Source organism: Talpa europaea, assembly GCF_964194135.1.
Source record: "Talpa europaea genome assembly, chromosome: 1".
Lineage (NCBI taxonomy): Eukaryota > Metazoa > Chordata > Mammalia > Eulipotyphla > Talpidae > Talpa > Talpa europaea.
Genome location: NC_140073.1, coordinates 120,724,235 through 120,751,251, shown reverse-complemented (window position 1 = coordinate 120,751,251; position 27,017 = coordinate 120,724,235). Strand labels below are relative to the sequence as shown.

The following is a 27,017-nucleotide window of genomic DNA, read 5'->3' as shown; positions in this document are numbered from 1 at the left end:
TGACAGAAGTCATAAAGGAAAACAATGATAAGGGAAAAATAATCAACGATCAGAAGAACGAAATTGAGTCCCTAAAGAGGGAAGTAAAAGAAATGCAGGAGATCAAAGAATTAGTGGAAGAACTAAAGAATTCTGGGAAAAGCAATGAAAGCAGAATTGATGAAATGGAAGAACGATTAAGTGCTCTTGAAGACACAGAAATAAAAAGAACCAAAACAGAAAAGGAAAGAGAAGTACGAAGGAAAAAGAATGAAGAAAGACTTCGGGAACTATCTGACTCCATGAGGAAAGGAAATATAAGAGTTATAGGAATACCAGAAGGAGAGGAGAGAGAAGTAGGAACAGAGAAAATATTCAAAGAGATAATTGAAGAGAACTTCCCAAATGTGAAGAAGGAGCTGAAAATTGATATACAAGAAGCAAGAAGAACACCAAACTTCCACGACGAAAGAAAAAATACAGCAAGACACATAATAGTAAAGCTCCCTAGAATCCAGGACAAGGAAAAAATAATGAAGCTGGCAAGAGGGAAGAAACAGATAACATTCAAAGGAAAGCCAATCAGGCTGACATCAGACTTCTCCGAAGAAACACTACGGGCAAGGAGAGAGTGGAGGGACATAGTCAACAGACTCCAAGAAAACAGATGCCAACCAAGAATACTCTATCCCGCAAAGCTCTCCTTCCTCTTTGAAGAAAGAATATGGACCTTCCCAGACAAACAGAAACTCCGGAATTTCATTGCAACTAAACCCCCACTCCAAAAAATACTACAAGGAGTCCTAAAGCCAGAACCTCAGAGGGACGAATAACAATGAAAGAAGGCCAAAAAAAAAAAGTTATTAAAAGAATAAATAAATAAAATCAAAGGAAAGACAAACACAATGGCAAATACAGATGTTAACATATCAGTATTAACTCTAAATGTCAATGGACTAAACTCTTCAATAAAAAGACACAGAGTTGCATCCTGGATTAAGAAACAAAACCCAACCTTTTGCTGTCTCCAGGAAACACATTTAGCTACAAAAGATAAAAATAGGCTCAAAGTTAAAGGATGGAAAACAATCCTACAAGCAAATGGACCAAAAAAGAAAGCAGGAACAGCTATACTTATATCAGATAAAACAGATTTCAAACTCAAAAAGATAAAAAGAGACCCCAATGGTCACTACATTATGATCAAGGGGACAATACTTCAAGAAGAAATAACACTCATTAACATATACGCACCAAACGAAGGAGCACCAAAATATATCAGACAACTGTTGTCCTCTCTGAAAACAGACATCAGAGAAAACACATACATAGTGGGAGACTTCAACACACCACTATCAACAATGGATAGATCAACAAGACAAAAAATAAGTAAAGAAACCAAAGCTCTAAATAAGGACCTAGAGCAATTGGGCTTAACAGACATCTATAGAACACTAAACCCCAAAAAAATGGAGTACACATTTTTCTCAAACGCACACGGATCATTCTCCAGGATCGATCACATACTGGGGCACAAGACAAACATCAACAGATACACCAAGATTGAAATCATATCAACCATCTTTTCTGACCATGAAGGCATCAAACTAGAAATAAACCATAAAAAGAAGGCAAGGAACTTTCCTACCTCATGGAGATTAAAAACCACACTACTGGAAGACCACTGGACTAAGGAGGAGATCAAAGAAGAAATTAAAAAAATTTTTGAATTGAACGACAAGGAAGACACCAATATCCTAAATGTATGGGATGCAGCAAAAGCAGTAATAAGAGGAAAATATATAGCAATAGAAGCTCACATCAAGAAACAAGAAAGAACTCAAAAAAACAACCTAATCTCGAAGCTCAAAGATCTAGAAAAAGAACAACAAAAAAACCCTAAAACCAGTAGAAGAAAAGAAATAATAAAAACCAAAGCAGAAATAAATGAAATTGAAACTAAAAAAACAATCCAAAAGATCAATGAAACCAAGAGCTGTTTCTTTGAAAAAATCAATAAAATAGACAAACCCCTAGCCAGGCTCACAAAGGAAAAAAGGGAGAAAGCACAAATAAACAGGATCATCAATGAAAGAGGAGAAATCACAACGGACACAGCAGAAATCAAAAGAATAATCAGTAACTACTATGAACAGTTATATGGAAACAAGTTTAACAATCTAGAGGAGATGGACAAATTCCTACAACTCTACAATCACCCAAAGCTAGATAAAGAAGAAATAGAACACCTAAACAGACCAATTACAATTAGCGAAATTGAAATGGTAATCAAAAACCTCCCCAAAAACAAAAGCCCAGGACCTGATGGATTTACAAATGAATTCTACCAAACATTCAGAGACGAATTAGTGCCTATCCTTCACAAACTCTTCCAAAAAATTGAGAAGGAAGGGACAATACCAAACACGTTCTATGAAGCCAACATTACACTAATACCAAAACCAAACAAGGACAACACAAAAAAGGAAAACTATAGGCCAATCTCCCTAATGAACACTGATGCAAAAACCCTCAATAAAATTTTAGCTATCAGAATCCAACAATGTATCCATAAGATAATTCACCACGACCAAGTTGGATTCATTCCAGGGGCACAAGGATGGTTTAACATCCGAAAATCAATCAACGTTATCCAACACATCAACAAAAAGAAATATAAAAACCATATGATAATATCAATAGATGCTGAGAAAGCTTTCAACAAAGTGCAACACCCATTCATGATAAAAGCCCTTGAAATTCTTGGGATACAAGGAACATACCTCAACATCATAAAGGCCATCTATGACAAGCCAACAGCCAGTATCATTCTCAATGTGAAAAGCTGAAAGCAATTCCATTAAGATCTGGAACAAGACAAGGATGTCCACTCTCACCACTGCTTTTCAATATAATATTGGAAGTCCTAGCCAGAGCAATAAGACAAGAGAAAGACATCCAAGGAATCCAAATAGGAAAAGAAGAAGTCAAACTATCACTATTTGCAGATGATATGATAATATACATAGAGAACCCCAAAATCTCCACAGAAAAACTAATTCAACTCATTGATCAATTCAGTAAAGTGGCAGGATACAAAATCAACACGCAAAAGTCAGTAGCCTTCCTATACACAAACAATAAATCTGAAGAAGAAGAAATCAAAAAAACCATCCCTTTTGTTATTGAAACAAAAAAAATCAAATATTTGGGAATAAATCTAACAAAAGAGGTAAAGGACCTATACAAAGAAAACTATAAAACACTGTTAAAAGAAATAGAAGAAGACACAAAGAAATGGAAAGACATCCCCTGCTCATGGATTGGAAGAATAAACATTATTAAAATGGCCATCCTACCAAAAGCAATATACAGATTCAATGCTATTCCAATCAAAATCTCAATGGCATTCTTCAAAGAAATAGAACAATTATTGATGAAATTCATATGGAATCACCAAAAACCCCGAATAGCCAAAGCTCTACTGAAAAAAAAAGAAGGAAATGGAGGCATCACACTCCCAGACTTCAAACTATACTACAAAGCCATAATCATCAAAACTGCATGGTATTGGAACAAGAACAGACATACAGACCAATGGAATCGAATAGAAAATCCAGAAATAAACCCACAGATTTATGGTCAACTAATCTTTGACAAAGGAGCAAAGACTATGCAATGGAGCAAAGAAAGTTTGTTCAATAAATGGTGCTGGGAAAACTGGGTCGCTACATGCAAAAGAATGAAGCTTGACCACTACCTCACACCATACACAAAAATCAACTCAAAATGGATTAAAGAACTAGACATAAGACCTGAAACCATAAAATACATAGAAGGAAATATAGGCGAAACACTACAGGATTTGCACATCAAAGACATCTTTACAGACACATCACCCAAAGCAGTGATAGTGAAGACAAAGATAAACAGCTGGGACTACATCAAATTAAAGAGCTTCTGCACAGCAAAAGAGACAATAACAAAAACAAAGAGAAACCCCACCAACTGGGAGAACATTTTTGCACCCAACACTAATGATAAAGGACTGATCACAAAAATCTGCAAAGAGCTGATGAGACTCAGCAACAACAAAGAAAATAATCCAGTCACAAAATGGGCAGAAGAGCTAAAAAGAAACTTCTCTGAAGAGGAAATGCAAATGGCCAACAGACATATGAAAAAATGTTCAACATCACTTGTAATCAGGGAAATGCAAATCAAAACTACCATGAGATACAATCTCACACCAGTGAGAATGGCACATATTAAAAAAACTAGCAACAACAAATGTTGGTGAGGGTGTGGAGAAAAAGGAACTCTTCTGCACTGTTGGTGGGAGTGCAAACTGGTCCAACCACTATGGAGAGCTGTGTGGAGATTTCTGGACCTACTAAACATAGAGCTTCCATATGATCCAGCAATTCCACTCCTAGGTATTTACCCAAAGGACACAGAAACATCAATTCCAAAGAGCACCTGCACCCCTATGTTTATAGCAGCACTGTTTACAATAGCTAAGCTTTGGAAACAACCCAAATGCCCAAAAATAGATGACTGGATCAAGAAGATGTGGTACATATATACCATGGAATATTACTCAGCATTCAAAAAAGATAAACACATGCAATTTGCAGCAACATGGATGGCGCTGGAAGGGATCATGCTCAGCGAAATAAGCCAAAAAGAAAAAGAAAAATACCGGATGGTCTCACTCCTAGCAGGAATCTAGAAAACTTAAATAAGGGACCAGGAAAATGAATATAAGAAAGTGAAAATCAAAATCAACAAAAAACTATGAACCAGAGACACTTTTTGGGGGGTGGGGGGCGGGAGGGGAAGGATTGGGGTCAGAATGGGGCGTTTGCAATTGTATGGGGGAATATAAAAATAAAATTTATTATTTAAAAAAAAAATTATACCATGTTTTCTGCTAGGTGAGGTGATTGTTACAGAACTGCTGAATTTCAAAAACTCAAGAGATAAGTCCCTTTATAATGTTAGTCATTACACAGGATGACTCAACCAAAGTTAATCATCATGCTAATTATTCTTTTAATAAATTTTCATTGAAGACTTCTGGACTTTTCTTGCAATATTACATTATAGCCTCAAAGACTAGAGTGTGGACAAGGAGTCAGTTAAAGGAGTGCTATCAGAAAAATAAGATGGCTCATAAAATATTTTCATTAGCAATCTACAAAGACAGATCATTTGAAGAAAATGTGGTGATAATTTGACAAGGAACAAGGAAAGAAAGAGGCCTGAATGATATAAAAATATATGTTGTTCTTTTAAGCACAGCTGTTGTTATTTTTGAAATGTTCTTTGGCATCAGTTCTATAATCACATATTTTTAAATGTTCAAAGTGCTTATTGAAATGGCACTTACCAAAGTGTGAATATCTCCTTCACTTACGGTGAGATCTCGCTTGGTGATGAGATGGTTTCGGTCACCTTGTCCAGCAACTGTGTCATTCTTTTCATTTGTTTGCATATTTGAGATCTAGAATTACATTAATAAACTGATAGTAAGTAATAATCAAAATGCTTTACACTGATGTTTGGCATAAACTTTCATATGTGATTAAAACATGGTGACTAAAAATTTGGTATGACAGTAAATTCACCACTTGATACATACGGCAAAAAGTAAACAGAGAAAATAAAGATCAGTGTAGTGTCCTTAATATCTAGAAAAAAGGGGAGAGGGATCAGAGAGAGGGAGGGAGGAGCACAGGGGACTGAGATGATGGTGCACTGGTGAAGGAAACTCTATGGGGACTATATCTGAGGGGGAGGAGGGAAGCAAATATTATTAAAAATGAATAATGATGTAAAAAATTTAAAAAAATAAAAAAATTTAAAAAATATATATATAGAGAAAAAGGTACTTCTGCCTAGCTGTGATTGTCTTCTGTTGAATAGTTTGAGAGGAAGCTGATAATATACACAGAGTCTGAAATTTTATAGTGTAAATCTTTGATATTTGTCAATCATGAGCACAGATTTTTTTTGTTTGTTTTATTTTCTTAGATTTCCTTAATCCAAGCTGCAATAGTTCTCTATCCAAATAGAGGTGGCAAGGATGGAGATGACTACATCTAAAAGTATACAGAATTCCATAAAATGGCATTTACCAAGGTTATGGAAGTTAAGAAAGCCAGCAATAAAATGCTGTATCTTGTCCCAAAGACAAAAATTTCAACAACAAAACGCCCTTGACACAATATGACAAGTGGGTGAACCACGGTGCTATGGAACCAAAATCAGATTGGGTCATTTTAAGAACATCACCTAAGGTGTGTGTGATATGGTGACGTACACTTTAAGGGTGTTATCCCAAACCTGTGAATCATACACAGTGTTGTAAATCAAGTTTACCTCCATTAAAAGAAATATATATTAAAAAAAGAACATCTCCAAAGGCTCCCAACATAAGACACAAATACCACAAATACAGGTTCCTTAGAACTTCATCAGGTTAGTCCCTGTTCATTACACTAATAAACAACTTAGTTGGTTATGAACTAAAGTATTTTTTTCAGATTGGGTTTTTGTATAAAATAGTTTCATTTTATGAATTTCTCTAATAGGTTTTGGGGAAAAAAGCAATAAAACATTGTCATAATGAAGAACTGTTGTTTAGCACATTACCTTAATTCTCAAAGGATTGATCTCCATATCTGAAGTGCAGTTCATTGGTCCATCAATATCATATTGAAGGATGTACAACAAAGTGTTATTGTTATATTTGTAAGGCCACTGAAGATTTAGCATCGCCTTGCTGAATGAACTTGGACCATTGTTTCTCAGCTAATGAAGAAAAGAAGACGTAAATACTTTAGGAAAAATCTATTTTATAATTCTTTCCCTACATAAGCTTTAGTAATCATTAGCAATAGGATTTGAGGAACAGCAGAGTTACCATAGTTACTCTAATATCATAATATGAATATCATCATGCAAAAAAGATCAAACTCAGTATCTGCCTCTAGTAGAGGGCAGGATATGTCAGGATGAAAATATAAACAAAAGAGGAAAATATAAAAAATTATTGATGAAAGATAACATGGAAAATTTTCTTCCGAAGGAAATAAAATTTTGATGATTTGCTATAGAATTTTCAATTTTTAGTTAAAACTACAAAATGTCCATGTGAAAATATTAATGACCTACTGCTGTCAGTCAAGTAGAAGCAACTAGTTTTAAGCAACAATTTGTCTAAACTGCCTTCTTTAACCACTTGAAACTACTTGTCTAATAAAAATGATCTTATGAGTCAGGAAAAAAATTGCAAGAAATCTCTGGTACAAACTTAAACTGCAGAATTTACATGAAAATTAAATAGGCTTGTCCTTGAAAAGAGCCTATCTGATCTTCCCATTGTTGGCTCTCCACTAGGTATCAGTTACACCCAACAACTGCAAACCTCATAGATGTGCTGAACAACTGGCCCAACGTCTTCCTCAGTCTCAGGGTTCTCCTTGTGCTCCCAATTTGGAATCGGAAGAAAGATATGATCGGGACTTGAGACCCTAAACGATAAGCAAAGAAAACTACCATGAATATCAACAGGATATGGTCAGTTTCAAAAGTACCCAATATCCAAATGAAGAAAATGAGAACTGATTAAAAAAAAAAAAACACACATTTTAAAAGAGAAAGAATGATGCATGTATGCGTGCCTGCACATATACATAAACTATTCTTCATTGATGTGATATAACAGGTAAATTGACAAGTCAGCTTGCATAAAAGTTCCAAAAACTTATTTTGTGACTGCTGTTGCTATCTCTGGTTCATGCCCAGAGTATACTAAAATATTTGTGACTTTGGAACATAGCTAGGACCTTCTTTCTGGAGAAGCTATAGCTTTGTTATAAGCAGTATGAAATACGGAGTGCTACAATCTGGAAGAAACTAGAGGGTCCAGTATAGCAGACTTTGAATCGTATTATTTTGCTTAACATCATTTCCTGGCAACATTGATGAGAAAAAAAGAATTACAGTTGACATTAACAAAAAATTGTTTGAGAACGTGCTTTCCTTATATGTTGCTTTGTTTTTAAGTCAGTTTCCAAGAACCTATGGACAACATTGAGAATTTACTGTAGTTACTTTTAAAAGTAACTACTTTTTAAGTAGAGACAATCCCTTATTTACAATGGTTCAATACAGGGTTTTTCAACTTTACAATATGCATTCAGTAGAACAATCACTACGATTCTTGCTCACGATGCTGTGAAATGGCAGTGAGCAGCAGCTCTCAGACGGCATTTTCAATTTATGACATTTTCAAATCACATTGGTTTATATGGCTGTAACACAACCCTAAGTTAAGGAAGATCTATAGTTTAAATCATGAGAATGAGATACTCAACTTGGTAATCATACTGACCCTCTTATCTCAACAGCAGCTAAGACAGCAAGGTCAACTCTGTAAGATACAACTGGGCTTACTTTGTCAAAAAGATTCGAGCTAAAAAAAAGAAAAAAAATATGTATTATTGAACATAATCATCATTAAAACAATACAGAAGCTAATGCAATGAAACTAAAAATGAATAAATTAACAGCCACAAATAAATGACTTACAAATAAAAAAAAATATTTAGCATTTAATTCCAATGACTGTTTCATTTCTTAACTAAGTTTATTTTAAACCCTCAAAAGTGACAATGAAACTATTCTTATGATATAAATACTGATTTAAAAAACATTATAATTAAGTCCTGAAATTTCAGTCTATTCTAGTACCTTAATACTTAAAGTATATTGAATGATTAATTTATTATTAATATTTCCTCAATAGTTAAGGATTAAAGTTGTTTTTATACCTTTGGATTTGTAAATCAAATTTCACAGTAGTATCCATCTCTGATTGCTGGTGCACACTAAAGCGAAGACCAGCTAGGAGCTACAGGGAAGGAAAAGAAGGTTATGTTGGTTTCAACAATGTCTCAAATCTAATATCCAGATAAAAAAGGTTCCAAAAGTTTTTCCAAGGTTACAATATGAACGAAAGTACTCTAACAAAGGTAATCAAATTTGATCTTCTTCTTTTTTTTTTTTTTAAGATTTATTTATTTATTTATTTGTACAAGCACTGGGTACAGTCAGAAGTGCGGGAGGGTGAGAGAATTCGCCAGAGCGGGGAACAGAACAGGCAGACTTGACAAAATACACTGCTGAAGGGAGCAGCGGGCACGGCAGGTCTGTCGCACCATGTGGGACCCTCGCCGGGGGCCAGGGAATCTCTTTTATTTATGAAACTTGAGTCAATTCACATTGGAATATTATATTTCCTTATAACATCAATTATTCTACAACATATCTCCTCATAATATTAATAGTATAACTTGCTGAAAATGTAAAAGCAAATGTTGATCCAATGAAAATACAGCAATTATGTAAAAAGATTTGGTGACATGATTCTAACAACTGAGATTGTGTACCTCTCATATATCCTAGATCCCACAGGTAGAAAACTGTTGTTATAAAGAAAACAATTGAGCAACATTATGATTTGTCTTGATGCAGCGGATGGCAGATCTATTTAGAGTGGGCAGGTCTGGGGGTCCTGGGGTGCCCCTCACCCCACTCTGTAACAATTTCTCCTAATAATGATAATTTTGATACTTGTCAGACTTGTTTTTAAGGATTCACTAAATTATTATTTTAAAATATCGAAGTTACAATTTCAGTTCTTAGTTTAAACCATATTCTCATCCTCTTACCAAACTGAAGGCAGTATAAAGAGCAGCTTATTGAATACAGTGTAACAGCATAAGCCATTATTCTAGCATCTTTGTCAAAAGTTAAGAAAATTTTGCTAATCTTTATGTGGTGTTTACTAAAAAAAACCAAATTATGAACACATAAAAATATGCTATGCTCTTAAAAAGAATATTCATTTAATTAAAATATCTTACCTGAGTACCAGCCTTCATTGGGTTTCCAAGATCACATACCACCTGGCGGGTTTGGTTTTCTGTTTTAAATGCACAGGAAAGTCTCGCTAAGGCCTTTAGTAGACAAAGAAAGAGGATTGAAAGGAAAATAATGACCAAATAACAGCAGAAGCCATAAAATGATAAATTTTCTAGATAATATATGCAGTTGAATATCTGTTCCTTGCTTTACAAAGTAAATACATTTATTTGAGTAAAAAGGGGGTAAGAGAGAGGCTAGGATTGTGTATAACTGCCAAATGTAAATGTAAGTGTTTCTAATAAGTCCCGAGAGAACTTAAATACATAACTATAAACCCTCTCACAAAATATTTGATGGACAGGCTTTATTTATCTGACCTTGTTTTCAGGCACTTAGCTAGCAATTCTAGAAGTATCCTATCAGTGTATTATGCAAAGTATCAGGCTTGAAAGGTTATGTAAGAAAGGCATTCTATTGTCTAGCAATTTAGCCTTAGGTAGAGTGGCTACACTGGTACAGCACTAAACTGGAAGTAGCTCATCAATGTTAATGAGACCTAAGAGTGCATTTCAATTTTTAAAGAGACAGCATACTTACTTCACTGTTGCGGACCACCCCGATGAAATCAGCCTGTGGTGGGATGGAAACAATGAGCTCAGCTTCATAGGCACCTTCTCCTTGATTTTGAGCCTTAACAATCAATGTCAAAGGGTTGTCATCCCCAACATAGATCTTCTTTTGATCACTGCAAGTTAATATAAATCCAGACAGTGAAAAAAAGACTACATGCCAAGAGCATGAAGTTCAAAGAACCAAGAGATAAATACACAGACAGCGCCAACATGTATACAAGAGTAGCTCAAGATACTTTAAACTACTCTGCTCTACAGAAGACAGGAAATAGCACACTGCATGCAAATCCAATACTTGTCTCAGTGAAAAAAAACACTGATGTCACTAAATATATCACTAATTGTTCATATTTGATGTGATAGGATTTTATATCTTTTTATACATGTGTATTAATTTCCCTGATTTTTTCCTAAAAGCTGGATTAATCATCTGTCTTGCCTCTAAACAATATTCTTTATCATCTAAATGTGAGACTTAGCCACTATTCCTCCATCTTGTGTATAACCGCCATCTTGGTATTTCAAGTTTTGCTTACTCAAGACTAATTAGCCTGCATTCCAAAGAGGGTTTATGACCCCCACCCCACTCTGGTCTTATCTCTGATGGCCAGCCACAGTGGAGCCCAGTAATGGGTCTAATTGGCCATAAAATAGAACTGAGCAATGCAGGCCACTGATGGGGTCAAACTAGCCATAAAATAACTGTGTACCCACCATTATTAAGAAATACACCTGTGTAATCAATGAATGATACACCTATGTAACTAATGAATGACTGCCAACATGATTTAATTTTTAGAAGTCTACTTGTATCCCTATATAAAATCCCTGTCTCCTTTGTTCAGGGCTCCCGACCTCCACCGTTACATCGGTGCGTGTCGAGGGCCCGGTCTTGAGCCCGTAATAAACTCCTTTGTGCTCTTACAGCGGTTGTCTGTGTGTCCTTGGGGGCTGCACTGGTCGACGCTGGGCACAACACTATATATCATAGAAAATGGTTCACTTTGTGACATTACTCAATGTTGAATGGAAACAGATTTACCAACTTAGGCAAATAGTGAAAACACAGTGCATACTTTTTTAAAGCTCAGTATTGGTAATTTTACTAATATAGAAAACTATGCATTATCTTCAGTGTAAAGAATTCTTATTAAAATGTCATTACAATACAAAAATGCATTCTCTATTTAAATTTCTTATTATACTGTTAATTTTTGGAGTAAAACTTACCTATCTACAGAAACTTCCAATTTGGGCTTACAGACATTGTCTTCACCACAGTCAAGTAGAATATGAGCCTAAAAAGAAAATATTTTATTTTTTTCTACATCAATAAATACCAAGAGTCACATATGCAGCATACATTAATCATACAGATGTATATGAATAAACTTGTATGCATATACATTTATTTGTATATGCTCATCAACTTGTTTGCATATCTTAATGCACAAGGATCAAGGCTGCTTATTTTAAAACAGGTCAGTACAGCAAGTCAAATATGAAAAGGAAAAAAAAAAGATTCATATGATAAAGTAGAATTACTTGGAAGCTTTTTGTGTTATCTCAAATTGAGCTGTTAGAATTCTGGAATGAAGCGTCATGTAAGAGAAACAGTCAAGAAACGAGAGTTCCACTGGATCTACTGTGGCTAGCTAGCTCCGTTGTCTGATCTTGGGCAAAATAAAATCCTTTCTAGACTTTCTCATCACAGAGAGTGCCTTGGCCAACATCATGGAAATATGGCTGTAGTGTGGAAAAACTAAGGAGCTGTGGAAATATGGCAGCAATTCCAACAGGCAGGTAAAAGGGAACAGAATCTGGACAAAAGGAGCACAGAGTAAGCACTGCCACTGGAAAGTGATGAAAGAAAATGAACTAGAAGCATCAAAATGAGCTGATCCAGGATAGGTGAGATAAACAAAAACCTGAACTTTCTCCTAGATCTGGCCATAAGTGTGTGCAGCTATAGTACTGAAACATGCTACCAGGGGAAAACTAGTTTCAGAAATAGAAAAGCACACTGTAATGTTCTTCGTGATCACAGAACCAAGTATCTATAGTTATATATCTAACATCTTACACACAGTAAGAATTAATACATATTTGAATAAATAAATGGCGGTCAGGGAGGGAAAAAAACCTCTTCCTGCAAAAAGTACTAAACTTGGGGCCTCCCTGGTGGTTCAAAGGGTTAAATCTCAGCACTAAGAAGCTATTCACTGCAGCAGGAGTTCAATCCCTGGCCAGGGAGCTGACCCACATGGCTCAGCAGACCTCTCCTGTCTTGCCCCTACTCCCCTCAGCAGTGTATTTCAGTAAATCCACTTGTTCTGTTCCCCACTCTGTCGCTGGTGAATCCTCTCACCCTCTGCAACCTCTGGCCCACACTACAGTTCTTGTATGCATAAATAAATGAATCTTTAAAAAAAAGCAATGTCATTGCTAAAACAAATGTGGCCACAAAGGAAACAAAAGATTCAAATAATTTTAATGAGAGCAGAGGAAGGAAAAAAGGAAGACAAATATTACTAAAATTATTACTTTCCTCAAAGGGTTTCAAAGTTAGCCTACTTGATTAGCTAACTTTAAAACCGTGTTGATATTAAAGATTGGTGATTGCAGTAAGTAAATCAAAAGTAATCCTAATGTTAATATGATTTTCAAGAAATTCTAAAACTATAAAGAGAAAATAATTATAATTCCTATATGCAAGGGGACAAGTAACAATTAAATAATTTTTTAAACTACTTTAAAAAAAGGAATAAAATTGAGTAATAGACCCTAAGAGGCTCACATGTTCATTACTAACTTATTAATCACATAATATTGTATAACCACAATAAATAAAAAATAATACATGGGTTATTCATAAATTTTCTAAAATACTATAATACAATCTTTGTGATTTTTATTTTATTTTATGAAAAGAATTATTTATGTACTATATATGTACATTTATGATACATAAACTATTATTTAATGAAAGTAACAGAGATATAAAACTTGTTCAACAAAATACAAAAATACAATATAAATAAATGGACACAGTTGTATTCTGTGAATTATTTTACTGTTATATGTCTATATAAAATGGTACCCTATCTTCCTCTGCATACTATTAAGTTCTAAGTGGATTTAATTATCTCTGACCCAAAAATTCAGATTTCTTTCTCGCTGGCATATTTGACTAAGTAGCTGTTCCTTATGATATTTAAAAATGTGGAATTGTAAGACCTCAAAAAAGGGCTAACGTATAAAATTAGCAATAAAGTGAGATAGTACAGTACCTGTCGACTAATGTTGGCAGGAGTGAACTGATTAAGAATGGGTTGCAACCCCGTTGGATCGGCTGCTGTTCTATAATCTAGTCGATACTCCATAAAAATAGTAATTGGAGTGAGTTTGTCTCTGAATTCAGATTCATCCTAGAAATGGAAAAGCTTTGAATTAATAATGACATCAACCTATAACAGAAAACCATTTAGAGAAATCCATAAGGGCACAACACAATGCTGGATGTATTCATTCCCTGATTTGATTTTATCAAAACTCTCTGAAAAAGCACATTTACATTAAGATAGTGAAAGAGTGTTATTCAATGAGAACACTTAATCAGTTTTATTTTATATCTGATTCACATAAAAATATGAGGCATGTCAACAAACACGCAAAATGCATACCCAATGCAGTAACTAGAACGGGCCTGATTAAGTTATCCATGTACTCCTTTCTCTTTTCCTCCCTGTGTTCCTTCTCAGAGGTAACGCTATCCTGAATTTTAACTTCACCATTTCCTGGCTTGCTTTCAGTAGTTTTATTATAGTGTATATGTCCCTAAGTAATATGTTTTTCAGCTTGCTTTTCCTTTTTCATTTATTTAAAAATGAGGTCACATGTATTCTTCTGTAATTTGCTTCCTGCTCCTGCTCGATGTTCTTAAGATTCATCCATACTGTTGCATGTAGGGGAGGGTAATTTTTATTGTTGACTGATATTTCATCATATGATGAATACAGATCTTTTTATCTATTCTTCTGTCAGTTTTTTTTTTTTTGATTGTTTGGATTTTTTTTGTTGTTTATTTTTACTATTACAAGAAAAATGTTGTAATGATTATTCTTCTACGTAGTGGCAAACAGAACTGTCAGCTCTATAGTACCATATTATTTTCCAGTATTCATAAAAATTTGGGCCTCTCTGGTGGTGCAGCAGCTATCAAACTATCCCCAGCCACTGCAGCATGAGTTCAATCCCTGGCCAGCGAGCTAACCCACATGGCACAGCAGACCTCTCCTCTCTTGCCAGCTGCTCCCTTCAGCAGTGTATTTTAGTAGATCTGCCTGTTCTGCTCCCCACTCTGTCTCTGATAAATCCTCTCACCCCCATACCTCTGGCCTACACCCCAGTTCTCATATGCATAAATAAATGAAAATTTTTAAAAATAAAAATTTATACCACCATCAACAATGTTTAAGAGTTCTCATCAATTGATAAATAGGTATTGGCAAGCAAGATGGTATTTCTTCATAGTTATAATTTGAAATATTAGTCTTGTTTAAACCAGAAATTCAATCAAATGTTTTTTGTTGCCTTTAATTAAGATAGTCATTACTGTTTTTTTTCTCTTTGTCGTCATATGTTAAGTTGCACTTTTATTTTTTTAATGTTAACTCACGTAGGATAATTCCAAGTTGGTCTATTTATCTTTTTTATGAACTCCTGGGTTGACTTTGCTTATATTTGGTTGAATAATTTTATATCTATGTCTTTGTGTAAGACTGGCAAGAACTTCCCTCTGGTGAACTATCCTTGATAGGCCACACTATCAACTACACTAACATCAGCGTTAACAACATGAGCTGGAAGTATTTTGCTTTTCTATTCTTCCAAAGAGTTTAATATTAGAATGTCTTGTTCTTGACAGCTGTGTGGACAGTGCCTATAAAATCATTTTACCGCCCTATTTACTTTTTGAATGGCTATAGGATTGTTCAGGTTTTACATCATATTTTTCTAAGAATTTCTCTGTTATGACTAAGTTTTCCTATTTCTTGGCTGAAGGTTATTCATAATATTCTGTTATTTTAAACCCTCCTTTGACTGTAATTAACTTTCAATTCCAAATTTTGTGGATAATTTTTATTCTTTCCTTCAGTTTTTCTTAATCTTTCATTTAAATAACATTTAAAGCTATATATTCATCTATATATTTTGCTTCTGTGACATCTCACACATTTTAATATACAGTATTTTCATTATGATTTATTCTAAGTAAATTTGTACTATAATTTCTTTTTTGATCCGTAAGTTATTTAAACTCACAATTCGTAATTCCCAATTTGTTTATTACTGATTTCTAAAAATAATACCTTGACCAAAGATCATATTTTCTGTAACTCCACTTTTTAAAATTTTGTTTAGACACACACAGTTTTTATTTTTTACTAATTGATGGTAATAAATTCTATATAGGTTTGCTAAATCAAACTTGTTGATTATGTTATATATTCTAAGTCTCTAGTAAGGTTCTTTGTATTTGTTAAAAATTACATTTTATTTCTTCAATAAATTTTATTTTTTCAATAAAATATTTATACAAATTTATATTCCATAGGTGATAATTTCAACATATGAAGCCTCTGCAGGTCTAAATTCTGTGCTATTTCTTAAATGTTAGTACTTTTTAAAATGAATTCATACTTCATTGAATTTAATCTGTGGAAATTGTGGGGCCCATTGTAGACTGTTCTAGAGAGATTTTGTATTTGCTCTTGCTGGAGTTAGGGTGCAGTTTTGTCCTGGGAACACTTTAGCTTCATGGAAAGGTCTGAATCTCAAGCAGAGGCTCAGGCCACTCCCATGGCTTGCAGGAGACCCCAGGCAATTCTGAATGCTGAGCTGGTATCTGCAATCACTGCTGACTCTCTTCCCAGGCTCCACAGCTCCCTTGCAATCCTGGCTCACATATTTGCCTACTACTTACAAGTCAGATTTAGTCAATAGAATTTTTTAATTGATTGCTTATATTTTGGACTCTGGAGATTTGTCTACTGTTTTGACAGTCCAGCAATATTTAAGAAATGTTTCTCATAATTTATTCAGTAGCACTGTTGTGGAAAGGCCATTTGGAATATCTACTCTGCCAGGAAGAAGAGTCTACTTCTAAGGTTTGACAGTACAAAGTCAGATTTCCTCCATTGTATCTTTCTCTTTTTTTCCTTTTGAAAATATTCATATAAAAATCATTCAGATGGTGCTCGCTGAGGCAGCACATATACCAAAAATCACTTAGATGAAAATGAGTAAAAAGAAAACGTAATGGAGCAAAAAAGTATGTCTTACCCGCAGATACGTTATCAATTCCTCACATTGCATCTGTCCCCCCTTTGAAATGGTCATGTTCTTGGAGTGACCTGGGGACCTGTTATGGAGAAACAGTGCTCGTCGAATTGCTCCCTTTTGTTTGAGCTTATCCAAGAGAAGCTCCACCTGGAAGTCTGTACAAATCAAAAAATTTATAATCTTTACAGACACCTAGGTACCCTAGATATCAAGAGTTCCCACATAAACCGAGATATTTATTCCTTAAAAAGTAATTAATTCATTAACTAATTCATTAACAATGTCTATATATTATAGTGAAATAACAACATATTCTGAATAAAGGCTTAATAATTAAATAATTAACCCAACTATCCTCAATGCAAAATCATATATTAATTCCAGAAAACAGACAATACTGGCAGTGAAACAAGTATCAGATAGAGGAGAAGCTTTTTCTTTTAAGCTCAGAGGAGAAAGTTCAGGGAGTATAATACATATCAATTAAGCCTTCCACCATTAATGCCAGTAGCAGGACTCTGGATGATTGGAATGAAAAAATATTTATTGACATGCACCCAGACCATTATATTAAATATTATGATGATTGAACAGTTTGCATCACTTACAGCACCTACTTCCAATGAAGCTACTATATCAAATTATCAGATAAATAGGTCACTCTTGAAGTAAATGACCAAATACAGATGATTCAATAAAGAATCATCCTAAAATCAAAGTACAGCAGATAGTCTAAAGCAGGGTTGCTAGCTAGCATCACTGCCTTCTAAGACTCAGTTCTTCTTGAAGTACTTTCCCCGGTGGTGCAGTGGGTTGATCACAGCGCTGTGAAGCTGTTCGCAGCCTCTGCAGCGTGGGCCAGGGAGCAACAACCCACATGGCAAGGCAGACCTCTCCTGTCTCGCCCGCTGCTCCCCTCAGCAGTGTATTTCAGTCTATCTGTCTGTTCCATTCCCTGCTCTGTCTCTGGTGAATCCTCTCACCCTTCTGCGCCTCTGGCCTGTACCCCAGCTATTGTATGAATAAAATAAATCTTTCAAAAAAAGAAAAAGTACTTTCTTCAAAAGAAATGAGTACAGATCTTTAACATCACAAACCTCTTTCCAAGTTTTTCTAACTGCTGAAATTTATGTCAAATTCAGGTAAAAATTCAGGGTTATTTTTTGCTTCCAGTTCTTTGTTCCACTCACAGTACCCTCCTTGCTGTTTTGCAAATACAATGATCATGTTCTTGCCTCAGGACCCTTGAAAAGTGCCATTTTCTCTGGGCAAAATACAACTCTGGATATGCCAAGCTCCTTCATTTCCTTCAGGTATTCCAGTTAGACCTTGTTTTGCACTCTATGTGGACTTTCAAGCACAAACCCAGCAGATTCAGCCCTCTTCCTCTGCTCTATCATTACTCTCAATACTCTTGACTAACTTACTGACAACACTTGGCAACAATTACTTAACTCTCCTACCTGGCTCTCAGGACCACATAAATCATGTTTTTGGAAAGGAAGAGTCAAGACAGAATTTGCTATTTGGGTTAAATTTAGTGCCAAACTTTTTCTTCTTTCCTAAATTCCTTCTGTTCCTAAAATCATGGCAGGAGGCATAGGAGAGGTGGGGGAGGGGATTTCTCCAAGATTTTTAGCAGATCATCTACTTACAAACACTGACACCCATTTTCCCTGGAGTTCATTTATCACACACTGGCAACCACCTAATTTTCTGAAGACCATCTTTAGCATCCCGTGGGCTTCTTTGTTTACAATATCAATAAATAAAAGTATTATTTCAGAATTTACTTAAAAGTTGCCACACAAACTAATGATGTTGCAATTTTAAATGTCTTTGAGCAAAAACATTCAAATAAAAAAAAACAATAACAACTACTTGAGTAACTATTCAAATATCTTAAAACATTTTTTAAGAGCTGTTTATGCAGCATCATTAAAATAATAGTTTTTCAAACTTAGTAGAACACTTACTAAGTTTCCCGGGAAGCGCTCCTTTGCCATCTGCCTTTAAGCAGAACCTGACATTAAAACTGTAGGAAAATAAAATATATATACAAATCTGATAATCCAGTGCAGACATATTTTTGAATATTACCCAAATCTCACACATTTCAAATATACAGTTACATTGTGATGACTTATATCTTTATGCCTTAATATTATTCTTAAAACATAAAATTACATAGAATAATCTAACTCTGTGAGGATTTAACATATTTCCTGTCAATGTACCTTTATGAGAAAAGGACAAAAAAGAATTTCCAAGCCACTTCTCAAGTTTATAGAACTTTTTGATAAATAGAAATGAGGGAAGTGACAGTCCAGATATAAAATAATAATTTGTTTAATAAAAGGCCCCACAAAATCTTCCTTTAATTAGCAAGCTCCTCTAAAACAATGCTTCTCAAAATTTATTAATAGGTTATTAGTGACCAGAATCCCAAAAAATTAAATAACTTAAGTATTAATTAAATGACTTTAGTATTAGGTGTAAAATTTTGTGAAACTTTTAATTACATACATGTGTTTACTGGATTTTGATAAAAATATACTTTGTATTATATGCTATAATAAAAAATGTGAAAATTACTGTTCTAATGAGTATATGAGAAGTCTCTGAATTATTAGCACATTTATGAGCATATTATTAGCAACTTCACAGGGACATGAAGTGTGAGTGAAGACAAGTAAGGCAGTAAAACCAAAAGTCGAAATTTTGAAAACAACTTCACTTGCAATCAGTAAAAACAAGAGCAAATATTATTAAATTTTTAGCACAATTCAATGATAGAAATAAAATTTTGAGGAATGATTTCTAATAACTATAATAATAATAGTAGAAAAACAAAATGAGGGAAAACATCTTTTCATTAGCTAGCTCTTCTGAAGTAAAATTTTCCCAATTTCAATTATTCTAATCTTCTTTCATAAATTCTCCCTGAGTTTTCTATGTGAGCAAGAAACATGAGCAGTGCTTCCCAAAGTGGGGTACTCAGGGTAATTTTAACAGCATAGGGGGACAATATTTTTTTAATTTCAGATCTAGTTTTACAAATATGAGAAAAATATTGGTTTCTCCAATTTTTAAAAAGTGTTTTAAAATATCAATTTAAAGAAAAAACTTTTAAGATGATCATAAATATAGGCAAAATGAAAATAAGCAAAAATCATACAATATAGCAAAAAGTAGCATACAAATAACGGAGATTTGAGAAACATTCGAGAAAAAAATTCAGACATTAAATTTACAAAATACTGTATTTCTCTTTAGAAACTAGTAAAGAAACAAGTGAACAATATATTGTAGCAAAATAATATTTTTCATATAGCTATTCATAGACATTAAATCTGAAAATGATATTTTAAAAATTAAAATGTTCATAGGCCTTTCTAAAATTAAATGAGGTCTCAGATCTTACAAGCTTTTCCTGTTCTTTTTTGAACATATTCATTCTGCATGCATCATTAAAAAAAATTTATATGAGTTTATAGCATATTTCCATAAGTCTTCTACTTATCATCTTTAGGACAGTATTTCTATAATCTAATCTGTGACATGAAAATATAGTATATCCATAGAAAACACTTCAGTCCCTACCTTCATTTGCATTTGTTTCTATAACAATGAACGAATAATCACAACAATAATAACTATCTTACCATGAAACTTTGATATCTGTCCCAGGAAGTGGGCAGGTTTTATTGTCTTGATTTAAAATGCTAGGGTATACTTCAAGGACAGCATTTACGGTGATAACTGGTCTGGCCCTGATTAAAAAACATTTAAAAAAAAGACTGATCTCAGCATTTTAGTTTCACATTCACTGTATATACAGAGCAATATTTACTAAAGCATTGTTTATAATAGCAAAAAGAGCAGAAACAATCTCAACAAAGAATGACCAGCATTTCTAGTTTGCCAGAGGACTGTTCTGATTTTAATGCTAAAAGTCCCACATTCCTGGGAAATCCCTGCGTCCAGGCAAAGCAGGACAGTACCAGCCATTTGAATCCAGTCTATTATAGATGAATAGTTAAACAAGGTGTAGGATATCTACCTAATGGAATGACCTCTTTACATCCAAGATATAATTGTGGTATGAGAAAAAAAACACAATTTACAAAGGATGGGCACACACACATTGACACACACAACACACAGGCATGATTTTTTAATGTGTAGAACATTTCTGGTACAATATACTAATGAAATAGAAATTGGTGTAAGGGGAGGTATTTGTTTTTATTATATATCCTTTTTGTATTGTTTGAATTTTTACTACATGCATGTAATAGTTCCTTGACAGCAATTTTAAAAACTGAAACACTGAAAAACTGAAAAACACTTTAAAAACACTTTAAAAACTGAAAAACTGAAACACACAAGCAATATAGATACTTATGCCTGTGGACTTTATGTTTTATTTTCATCATAAAAATGTATTTCTTAAATTTAATTATGTAGCCAATACAACACAGTTCTCCAAAATTCAGATAAGGGGCCTCCCTGGTGGCACAAGGGGTTAAGTCTCAGCACTAAGAAGCTATAGGCAGCCACCGCAGCAGAAGCTCAGTTCCTAGACACATGGCACAGCAGACCTCTCCTGTCTCACCCTCTCAGCCCCTCAGCAGTGTATTTCAGTCAATCTGCCTGTTGTGCTCCCCACTCTGTCTCTGGTGAATCCGTTCATCCTTCCACACACACATCCCAGCTATTGAATGCATAAATAAATAAATCTTTAAAAAAATTCAGTTATGTAGGTTTAAATTCTGAACAAAAACATAGTAGGCCACGTGAGCATGATGTCTCAATTATGATAAATCCTGGTATGTAAGCACATGCTGCCCAAGAGCTACAATCAGCTTGGCCCACCACAAACCCCACTATCCAGCACTATTTTTCCTGCTATGTGTAAACAGAGCCCATAGAAGTGTAAACATCTTAATCTCCTGGGAGTGCCAGATGATTCCAAGGCATGAGGAATAGAAGGAAACCAAAAACATATAATAACAGAGAATCACTGGGAACATGCATGAAGCCAGGAAACATAGGTGGATTATATATATATATATTGCTTGAATTAAAACATTCATTTTGAAGTTGTTCCACAGTGTCCTTGTGAACACAGAATGTTGTGACACACACCAAGTTCATTTCTTGCCCCTTAGAGGAAAATGTAAAGTCAAATAATTTTTAAAGAGAGATTTAAAACACAGAGATGAATAACTCTGAATATAATTTAAAGAACAAAGTTCTTTATGCTTTTCTGAATGCTTTTCTAAATAAAAGATCCATAGCCTTCTTTACTTTAGATCTCCTTATGTAAATACTATTTGCCTATAGCAAATTTTGAATTAAAAAAACAAATATTAGCACTATTTCAAGAACATTAAACTGGAAATCAAACACTAGTCCTTAACTATAAAGCTTTCAAATAATTCAGAATGAATCCCATGTTACAAGATACAGAAACAAGCTTACCTGTACAAGATGGCTCTATCTACACCAAAAGCTCCCACAATTAAGTCTTAAACAGAATAGAAAAGGCATGTTAATAGTAGTGGTTTTCAAAATTTATATACCAATCTATAAAACATTCAATTCAGATTTAGACATAGTCTCAAAACCATTCTTCAATAAGTTCTAAATAAGCTACCACCAATGGCAAATGTTCATCATAAAACTAGTATTTCATTTCCACTGCCAAGATCTTTTTAACAGATACTCAGGAAAAAAAAAAAAAAAAAAAAAACAGAAACAAGAAGGAAGAGTATACACACACACACACAGCCCCAAGGAAAAAGCAATATAGATACTTATGCCTGTGGACTTTATGTTTTATTTTCATCATAAAAATGTATTTCTTAAATTTAATTATGTAGCCAATACAATACCAAACCAGAAAGGTACATTACATATATTGAGAATGATAGCAAATAACATTCAAATCAGCAGAAACATAATGCATGATTAGTCTTTTAAAGTAGCTGGTACAATTAGTTCACCATTAGGAAAAAAAATGGAATCAGAGCTCTATCTCACAGGACACCAGGCCAAATTTGAGGAGGACGTTTCTAGGCAGAACAGAACATGAGAAACCATAACACAGGACGACTCTATTATATAAAAATTAAGAACTTCTTGGTGGGGAAAGGAGAGGTTGGGGTCAAAATAAGAGGGTTGCAATTGCGTGGGGAATATAAAAATAAAATTAAAAAAAAAAAAAAGAACTTCTTGACTCCCCTAAAGCAAATATGACAGGAATTAAGGAGATGTTATCATCAATACTTAAGGTATTCATACAGTTTTTCAGGGAAAAAATGAGGAAAAATAATAACAACAGAAAAGGAAAAAAGACATAAAAAGGAAATTCACAAAAGTAAATACAAATGCAAACAAAAATACTTGCTCTCACTAATAATAAAAAAATAAAATTTTTAAGATATCATTTCCACATATTATGGTAAAACTTATTTTAAAAGAAGAAAAGGCAACACTCAGTATAGGCAGATGTGGGAAAATGATCATTCACTTACTGCTAATGAGTGCTTAAAAAGGTTGGAAAACTTTAATTTGGAGGGAATATCAAGTGTCTTAAAGAAAAAAAAGTGCATATCTTTGACACAGCAATTTTATATTTTTGTCCTAGGAAGTAATCAGAGGTATGTACCAGAACTATATATCAGACTATGATGTCTGCAAGTAAGGTCAAATAAGACATGATAGTTATTTCACAGAAAGACAAACATCAAATCTGTGCTTAGAAAGAATAATTAATAATATAGAGAAACATTTCTGATATTTGAAGATATAGACAGTGCATGAAGCATGTTGTTTTACTCGATAAGCATTAAAAATAGATTGGAAGATATGATTTGATATATTCTGTATTCTATAATAAATATATTGCATTATAAAATCTTTCAAAACAATAATAATCTCTTGAAATAACACATAGATTAGAATCAACTTCATGTGCTATTTCTAAAAGCACTTCAATGTACTTGGATATATTGTTCATGGTAACTGTTTCAACAAAAAGACAATCTAAATTTTCTGCATTTCCTCTCATTTAAAGAATAGATTCATCATGATCCTAGAACCAGTCTAATACTCCAAAGTATTAAGAACAAGAAAAAGGCCTCACTTACTATACTAGCTCAAACCAGTAAGCAACTTTGGGTAAATTACCTTTCTCAATCTGTTTTCTCATCCAGGAAAATGACATAGCAATGAGCTGAGCTAGCTTATACACCTCACAGTCTTTAATGGAAGAATTAAATGAAATATTTTTTAAAAATCACAATGATTAGTCAAGTCCATAAAAATTCTAGAATAAAAAAATTGACCACTGACATTTAAAAACTCAGAATGAGCATTTAGCTCTTCACATTTCATTGTTTTTCTCTCACATTTCAATACAGACTTCAAGACAATAAAAGATATTCAGAGTGCTTTATATTGGAAGTTCCCAAGAAGTAAAGCAGGCTTTGCTCCCTAAGCCCTTCAATAATGAGAAGAGTACCTTGAAAATCAACAGCAGGGATTTAATATACTTGAAAACAATGCCTGAAATAGTGGATTGAAATGATTTATAACAAATTAATAGAGCAATAATGTACTCTTTGCTATTAGTATAGAAAAATCATAGAGCTCCATGTATTCTAGAAAATCACCTGGATATCCATTTTTGTCTATATCCGTGGCTCCTTTCATCGAATAACCAAAGCTTGGTGGCATGCTCCGAGCAGCCCACTTCCCTTCAAGGATTTGAGATGGTACTGCATTCAAGCCTGTCGATCTTCCATTGAAAATATAAACAATTCCTTTTTTATCTTCACCCCCATATGGAGCAGCAATTGCAATATCTGTGGGGAAAAGTAAAGGGAGAAGAGAAGGAAAAAGAGGAGGTAGAAGAGAGGCGAAGGAGGGCAAGGGTGAAGAGAAGTTTTAGTACTTATTATTTATATGGAGAGATCTTAGTATTTATAGACTCATTCATCACGGTAAATACTGATTCAAAGTTCAGTAGCATAGTCTTCATTAAGAAGCAATGATCAAATTCAAGGATATTCAAGCAACTGGCTAGAGATGATATTAATATGGAGTCAGATATTCTGAATCTGACCTTAGACAAGTCACTTGACTTTTCTGAACCTCAAATGCCTCAACTTTGAAACAGGTAAAAGGGGACACATTAAAAATAATCATTTGAGGCTTCATTCTAGCTCTCAAAATTCTAAGTTAATTTATCTGTACATGGTTTCTATTTTTTTTCAGAGCTAAAGCCAATCTGGTTCAGAAATTGAACCTTCTGATTTCATCCTCGATCTTGATCAACTTATTTTAAAATAATATCAGTGTGAAATTCTTAAAAATAAAAATAACACCAAACTATATCTCTAAATCATTTACAGTGCCATAAACTGTTACCTCAATAAAAAGTAACATTAGATAAAAATAATGTAGTCTCATGTTTGAATATTATTTTGAAATAAGACTGAAACAATAAATCAAAAAAAGAAAAATGAAAGGTGAAAATGCCATAATGTCATTTTAGAAAGAATAATAACATGGGGAAACATTTCTGATATTTGAAGCTATAAACAGTGCATAAAGCATGTTATTTTAATTAATAAGTATTAAAAAAGAGACTGGAAGATATGATTTGGTATATTCTGTAATTGGGTATATTCTATATATTTTGGTATATTCTGTACATTAATTTTCATTTCTTTGATTATTAATAGTATCAGACATTTTAAAATATGCACACCATGTATGTGAAAGTGTATACATGCATGTGTGTGTCTTTTTAAAAGACATCATCCTTATCATCCTTCACCTGTTCCTTCAACTAACTGTAATAGTTCTTCACATAGGAAAAAAAAAAAAAAACTTGAGTTCTTCCTCCCACTCATAATAACGTGAAATTCTTCAAAAAAAAAAAAAAAAAACAAGCACCAAATGATCATTATGAACTTTTCAAGCCCTAAAATAAATTACAAATAGGTCCATTTATTTCCATCTCTGTTGCTATCACCCTAGACAAGTCACTCTCATCCTTTGCTTGAACCCCTAAAGCAGCCTAAAAGGTCTCCCAATTCTCTAAAAAGGATTTTAATGGTATTCTTTTGGTAATTTGTAATCTATATTTCATTCTCTACTAAAAAACCCTTTTTGAAAAAGGTATCTAAAGCAATTAATTAAATTATTAAATGGGGCTATTATAAAATGATGGGCTTTGACCTTTTATTTGCAAGTAAAACCTCTGAGCTATGCATTGGAGTCAGCACTGCCTTGACAAATGTTCCGGAGAGCATTTTTTCACATGTATCCAAATGAACAGCAGAGGGCGCTGCCACTAAACAGACAGAAACAAAATCAGCAGGCTGGCTCCAGGTCCCTGGGAGTGCAGGTTCCTGTCAGAAATAACCACTGTCTTGTGCTTTGAGGTTGCACGCATAATAATAACAGTAATAATAATATTGCTCTTATTTTTTAAGGAAAAAGAGCAACCTGTCATTAAACCTATTAAGTCACTCACTTTCACTCAATTCTTTCTAGGAAGGAGGCATACCCATGTGAACTTCTACAGACAAGGGAACAGGACTATCCCTCAGTGGACACAAAAAAATCAGACTGACACTTGCTTAGCTTTTTGATCTTACCATTGAAGCCGTCCTGGTCCAGATCTCCCAAAGGTGCTATGGCACTGCCGAACCTTGCAAAAACTTCAAAACCATTCAGCTTGGTCGTCTGGAAGTCTCCTGACGGTCTTTGAAGAGACACTGAGACCTGCCCCACCTCTTGGAGTTTGCCATCAGAACCTCGATCCATGAAAAGAGGTGCTCCAATAAACACATCTGCATAACTAACAATAGAATCATTTTTACCAAACCAATATCAAATTCCACCTGAAAATAGTTATTCTGTTTCTTATTAAAACTTATTTTAATAAAACTTAGTTTCACTCTTTATATATCTCTCATAGTCACATTGAAGCATAAAACTATCATTTCAAAATCAAACTGCTTCAATTCTTTTAAGAAAAACTACAAGTAAATTTTAACAGTACTTTATTCCTTCATATTTTAAAAGCTACTAAAAGAAATTATG

At 33.9% G+C, this 27,017-nt stretch overlaps 1 protein-coding gene across 2 annotated transcripts in view; it reads right to left on the bottom strand.

Annotated features, from left to right (window-relative positions):
• The window catches only part of ITGAV (integrin subunit alpha V), a gene marked incomplete at both ends in the record, with an annotated part of 90,720 nt that overhangs the window by 5,567 nt on the left and 58,136 nt on the right, over nt 1-27,017 (bottom strand). For both annotated transcript variants that reach the window (XM_084228729.1, XM_084228730.1), the window contains 15 exons: nt 5,372-5,485; nt 6,637-6,795; nt 7,412-7,517; nt 8,381-8,461; nt 8,820-8,899; nt 9,915-10,007; nt 10,513-10,660; nt 11,778-11,845; nt 13,838-13,975; nt 16,893-17,047; nt 18,869-18,927; nt 20,558-20,665; nt 22,380-22,425; nt 24,575-24,766; nt 26,570-26,772. In XM_084228729.1, the coding sequence (XP_084084855.1) occupies nt 5,372-5,485; nt 6,637-6,795; nt 7,412-7,517; nt 8,381-8,461; nt 8,820-8,899; nt 9,915-10,007; nt 10,513-10,660; nt 11,778-11,845; nt 13,838-13,975; nt 16,893-17,047; nt 18,869-18,927; nt 20,558-20,665; nt 22,380-22,425; nt 24,575-24,766; nt 26,570-26,772 (1,750 nt within the window). The remainder of the gene's footprint in view (nt 1-5,371; nt 5,486-6,636; nt 6,796-7,411; nt 7,518-8,380; nt 8,462-8,819; nt 8,900-9,914; nt 10,008-10,512; nt 10,661-11,777; nt 11,846-13,837; nt 13,976-16,892; nt 17,048-18,868; nt 18,928-20,557; nt 20,666-22,379; nt 22,426-24,574; nt 24,767-26,569; nt 26,773-27,017) is intronic.